Source organism: Nannochloropsis gaditana (assembly GCF_000240725.1).
Source record: "Nannochloropsis gaditana CCMP526 unplaced genomic scaffold scaffold474, whole genome shotgun sequence".
Taxonomy (NCBI): Eukaryota; class Eustigmatophyceae; order Eustigmatales; family Monodopsidaceae; genus Microchloropsis; species Microchloropsis gaditana.
Genome location: NW_005803479.1, coordinates 4,173 through 9,663, shown reverse-complemented (window position 1 = coordinate 9,663; position 5,491 = coordinate 4,173). Strand labels below are relative to the sequence as shown.

At 59.6% G+C, this 5,491-nt stretch overlaps 1 protein-coding gene across 1 annotated transcript in view; it reads right to left on the bottom strand.

The window, feature by feature from the left end:
- NGA_0236400 (translation initiation factor if-2) overlaps positions 1-5,051 on the bottom strand; it is a gene marked incomplete at its 3' end in the record, with an annotated part of 7,607 nt that extends 2,556 nt beyond the window's left edge. The window contains exons 1-3 of the mRNA XM_005854521.1: positions 4,689-5,051; positions 1,303-4,481; positions 1-590 (exon numbers count right to left, since the gene is read on the bottom strand). The exon at positions 1-590 is cut by the window's left edge and continues 2,440 nt beyond it. Of these exons, the coding sequence (XP_005854583.1) occupies positions 1-590; positions 1,303-4,481; positions 4,689-4,743 (3,824 nt within the window). The 5' untranslated portion in view covers positions 4,744-5,051. The remainder of the gene's footprint in view (positions 591-1,302; positions 4,482-4,688) is intronic.
- Positions 5,052-5,491: the final 440 nt, after the last annotated feature.

Genomic DNA, 5,491 nt, shown 5'->3' with positions numbered 1-5,491 from the left:
CCGCCGCCGCCGCCGCCGCCGCCGCCCGAGGAAGCTCCATTCTCTCCACGGTGGGCAGCGCTGTGGCCTCGCCCGAGGGCCTCCCCCGGGCATTGTGGGCGGGGCAAGGCCGTGGGATGACGTTGCTCTTGGAATCGGCGCAGGCCGTGGCCCGGGAGGGAGCCTTGATCCCGCGCCCGCGCTTCACGTTGACGCCCCTCGCGGCGGCTATGCAGGGTTGGCAGGGAAGGGGAGGAGCCCACGCTCCAAGAGGGGAGGAAGGACCGAGGGAGGGTGGGGGGGAGGAAGGGCGGAGCCGGGAGCGACCTCCTGATGAAGGGGTCCCACAGGCGAGCCAGACCCCGGCCAGGACGCTGTCTCCGCCGGCGGCGCACACGGGACGGGCCGCAGGGGATGTGGGAGAGGGTCGGGCGTGGGGGGGTGGCTTCACATCGATAGGCGGGCCGGAGGCACCGGGCGGGGGCCCTCTCTCGCCCTCCTCGTCTGCTTCTTCCTCCTCCTGGTTTGAGTGACGGGAAAGGCCCGCTCTTGGGGAAGTGTGTGCATAGAGGGGGGGAGGCTGAGGGTCTTGCTCCTCTGCCGAAGGCGGTCTGTATCATGAATGTTTTCCATGTATTTGGCGGGCACTTGAAAGTGAAAGCGTGGTGGGCGGTTGTGAAGGGGAAGGTAAAGCGAGTACAGGTGGTTGCACGCCCACATGGCGCACATCGGTCGTATTTATGACAGCGGTGGCTGCTCGGGAGGGCCGTAAATGGGAGGAGAGGAAGTGGACACGACGAGACGAGCCACCATATAAGAGGGATGTGGGGTAGCATGGCAGGCTCTTCCCTCTTCGGTCGCTTTACTTGCAGTGTGGGCCGGCTCCCGCCGATGCATGGCGTCGAGTGGAAGATGAAGAAGCAAAGAGGATCGACTTTTTCTTGGCGTAAACGCCCTCTTTTCATTTTTCCGTGTCGAGGACTTCGCACGATGTGGACCGCGGGAGAGGCCAGAGAGGAGGCGGGCCTCGGATCCATTCTATCTTCACCCGGGAAACGAAGGGTTCATTTCAGCATCCCTCCAGGTTGCAAGCCATTTTCATTCTTTCAATTTTACACAGAACACAGGAAGTAGCGTCAATGAGCATCGATGACAAAATTTTCAATCACCAGCTACCCATGTCCGCCCAGCAAACAAAATTGATGTGACCGCCAGACACAATCAACACGTCAATCACACAGTTTCACCCCCCATCCAGCCCCTCACACCTCCCACCCTTCATTCCCTCCCTCCGTCCCTCTCGACTCCTTAGTATGGAAAGACCTCGGCTATGCTTCGCTGCTTCTCCGTCACCGTGTAGCACTCGATCACGTCGCCCGCCTCGAAGGCACCGAAGCCCTCCAAAGCCAACCCACACTCCTGGCCTTTCTTCACCTCCTGAACCTGCTCCTTGAAGTGATACAGGGTCGCCGGTGGACTCTCCTTGCACACCACCTCCCCTCCCCGCATGACACGGTACCGGTATTGCTGCCCCGAGAAGACGCCGCCGCTCACTACTTTGCATCCGGCCACGGTGTTTCTCGCCCGTCGTTTCCCGGTCAAAGTGAACACGGCTTGCACTTCCATTTTCCCTACCGAAGTCTCCACACGTTCCCACGGCATGTGTTCCTGCAGCGTCGCCTTCGTCTGTTCCAACAGCGTGTAGATCACGTCCTCTTTCTTCACACGCACGCCCTCCCGGCGGGCCATCTCCCCTACCTCCGCGTTCACAAACCCCACGTTGAACGCCAATATCGTACAAGCCTCTCCGCCCCCGTCGCACTCCCGGGCCGCCACACCCTTTGCCTTTTCTACGTCTCCCTCGGTCACGGGGCCGCAGCCTGTCCCGATCACCTCCGTGCGGATCGTGTCATGCTCGTAGGCCGCCAGCGCCGCCGTCACCGCGTCCAAAGTCCCCTTCCCATCGGCCTTCACCAGAAAAGGAACGACAACCGGACCCTCCTGCCCTCCCTCCCTTTTCGCGGACGCGCTGTCCAAGAGGTCGTCTACCGCCCCCCTCTGTAGGGCCAGGTAGGCTTTAGTCTTCTTTCCCCCCACATTGGCCCCGACCAAATTCTTGTCCAATATCTCCTGCAGCTGTTCCTGTTCCTCCTCTCCAAGGACCTCCGTCGCCGCCGTCTCCTGGTACCGCCGCCGCTCCGCCGCCTCCCGCCGAGCCTTGGCCACGGCCTCCGCCCGCTCCTCGCTCTTCACCACGATCACTTCCTGGCCCGGCGTGGGCAGGTCCCTAAGACCCAGGACTCGGACTGGCATGGAGGGGAGGGCGCGGTCCACGGGCCCCCCCGGGCTGTTCCTGGCCCCCAGAATTTTCTTGACCCGGCCCCACTGCTCCCCCGCCACCACCACGTCCCCCGGGGCCAGGGAGCCCCACCGCATTAAGACACTCATGACCATGCCCAAGCCTTTTTCCATGCCCGCGTCCAATATCACGCCCTCCCCCGGCCCCTCCCTGTCAGCCCGCAACTCCAGCATCTCCGCCTGGAGTCGCACACGATCCAAGAGATCCGGAAGCCCGGCGCCTGTCACCGCGGAGACAGGCACGACCTGCACGTCCCCACCGAGGGCCTCGCTCATGATCCCGTGGGCAGCAAGGGCGTGCTCGATCTTGGAAAGCGCGGTCTGCACCTCCTCCTCCCCATGTAATTTGTCCACTTTCGTGACCGCCACCATCAAAGAGAGGGAAGGGGAGAAACCCTCCATCTTCCCTCCTTCTCCCCCTCGTTGCATGCAAAAGTCTTCCTCTTCTTCCGCCCACTGCTCCTCCAACATGCGAAGCACCTCCAGGGTCTGCTCCTGCAATCCATCCGTGGCAGAGACCACCAGCAAGACAATGTCCGTCGCCAAGGCCCCGTGCATCCGCATGGCTCTGAAAGCGGCGTGGCCCGGCGTGTCCAGCACAGTAATGCCAAGCCCGCCCTCCTCCCCTCCCTCCCCCACTCCAGGTATGTGAAAGGCGCCCAGCCGTTGCGTGATTCCCCCTGCTTCGGCTGCCGCCACCCGCGACTGTCTCAGAGCGTCCAGGAGCGTGGTCTTCCCATGATCAACGTGGCCCATAACACAGACCACCGGCGGCCGCAACGGCCACTCCACCCGCCTTCCTCCCCTCCCTTCCCGAACGCGGCTGCGGTATTCCAGAAGGTTTTCCGGCGGGGCCATACGTTTGACCGTCCGTCCCAGCTCCAACCCCACCAGCTCTGCCACATCCAAGTCCACCTTCGTCTCTGGGTTCCAATTATAATACTCTTCCGAGCCTCCCAGGCGAAGAACCCGCTCCCCGACGTCCTTCATTTTCAATGACAATTTTTGCGCGAGTTCACGGACTGCGATGGGCTCGTGCGGGAGGACCAAGGGCACGCGCTGCAACGCCCGGAGGCGACGACCCAACCGAGGTCCTTTTCGGCCTTGCCGGCGGCGTTGGCGTTGCTGCAGCTCCTGGCTCCTGATCTTCTGATTTTCATGACTTTCTTCCCGCGACAGAACCGGGGCCCGGGAAGACGCCGATTTGCGTTCACCCAAATCTACCTCCCACAAGCGGACATGCTCTGCGCCTATCGGAGAGACCGCTGCAGGCGCGGCCGCCGCAGTGGCAGGAGCCCCCCATCGGCCTCGATCAAGCCTGTTGCCGGAGACCTTCCCCTTTTCCACACTTTCCCCGTTGGCAAGCGCGAAGCCTGCAAACCCCTCTTGTCGGTACTGAGGGTGCTCGTGGTTCGATGGGGGCGGCCAAGATGGGGCAGAGGACGCTTGCAGGCGTGGTTTGGAAGACGGCTGCCATGCCTGCTGACGCCTTCCTGGTCTCTGCTGGGATTGCTCGAGGTTCGTGCGCGCATTGGCCAGGCGCTGGCCAAGGTCGCTAAAGCGCTGATACGTCGCCATGTCCATGCTATTCCCGCCACTTTTTCCGGGGGGAATGCTGCCATGCCTTCCACCTGAGGCCAAGGCTGCCCTACCCGATGGGAGCTGGTTTCCTGGCTGAGAGGACGATTCGGAGGGCAGGACCCGGTTAGAAAAACGATCTTTCGCCGAGCCATTTACGCCATTCATCGTATCGTTGCCCAGCATTGACTGGGCCTTCTGACCGCCTAGTCGTTGCTGCTGTAAGAAAGCTGCAGCGCCCTTGACCTTCGGTCTTCCGCCCCCACTGCTGCCTTCCTGCTTACGTGCACCCCTTAAGGGAGTGGTTTGCTGAGACGGTTGCTGTGTTTTATCCTTCGCGTTCACCTTGAGTTTGTTGCCGCTGGCAGCGTTTACAGAGTTCGCAGCGCGGCCATTTGGCTTGAGTCTCGCAAGAGGGTTGACGGCTTGGTGGGCAAGACTACTCCCTTCAAGAAGCGTCTCTGGGAGTGCATGGACGCTCTCTCCCAAGCCAATAGCCGACAACGCCGCTTCATCCCTCGACTTTTGTCCCTTCCTGCGTCCGCTATGGCCTACTCTTGGCGTGGCTGCATGTTTCGACGCAGCGCCCTGATCGACGGCATGGTCAGGTAAGAAGAATGTCTCTCAGTGCAATGAATCCCATCACTAAGCTCACAAAAAGCTAAAAATCCCCGAAACTATTTTCATGCGCTGTCAACTAAGGCACTCCCGTACGATCTATAGCTAGCACGCTATTGGCTTCAAATTCCTTTATCGTCCTCCGCCCCACCTACCGCGTGCTGTCGGGCTGTATTTGAAAAGTTGCGCAGCGTCGATGGGGTTCTCCATAATTTGCCCAGTGGTAAAGAATGAGAAATAATGAGTGTGAAGGCAGTGGCGCTGAGTTGTCTAGACATAATGGAGGCAAGCCTTCGGGGAAAGCCCTCAGCTGCGGCTGCGGATGCTGCACCGGCTAGCCGCTACGGCGGCTTCAAATCCTGCTACCCGCGAGCTCCTGCACTTATTTCACAAACTAGAGCCTATATGCTCTTCGCGTGAATATTCGCTGTGTAAGATTCAGATGTATAGCCAGCTTTTTTGAGAGTTGACAGGTAGATGCGAAGGGAGATGCGTGCGTGGCAAATGTATCCCTGGTGAGAGTAATGGGTATTAGGTACACAAAGAAGTGAGTTTTCTATCCCTAGAGCGTTGGTAAAGTGACACTGTCATATCATTATTCACATGTCGCAGGCGAGGTGGCTTCATAGAGCGGAGTGTTTGCGTCCCGGCCTCGAAAAGACGCTGGTAAGTGCCACTGGTGGGCAGTGCCGGACGTATGTCCGGGTATGTAATCTTGACGAAAATGGAAAGGCATTATGAGTGCGCTTCCTGATCGACAGGATAAAATTGTAAGCTCTCCGTTCCCACGAGTAAGATTTAGATAGATCACACATTTTAACTCGTACGAACAATGTGCTATCTTCCAACTTCGTAAAAGGCTTGGTAGCTTGAACCAGAGGTTAAAAAAATGGAAGGGGCTATCAGCGCAAGACATGCCAGAACCTATGCAGTCTCAGAATTGAAATTGAGCATCTGC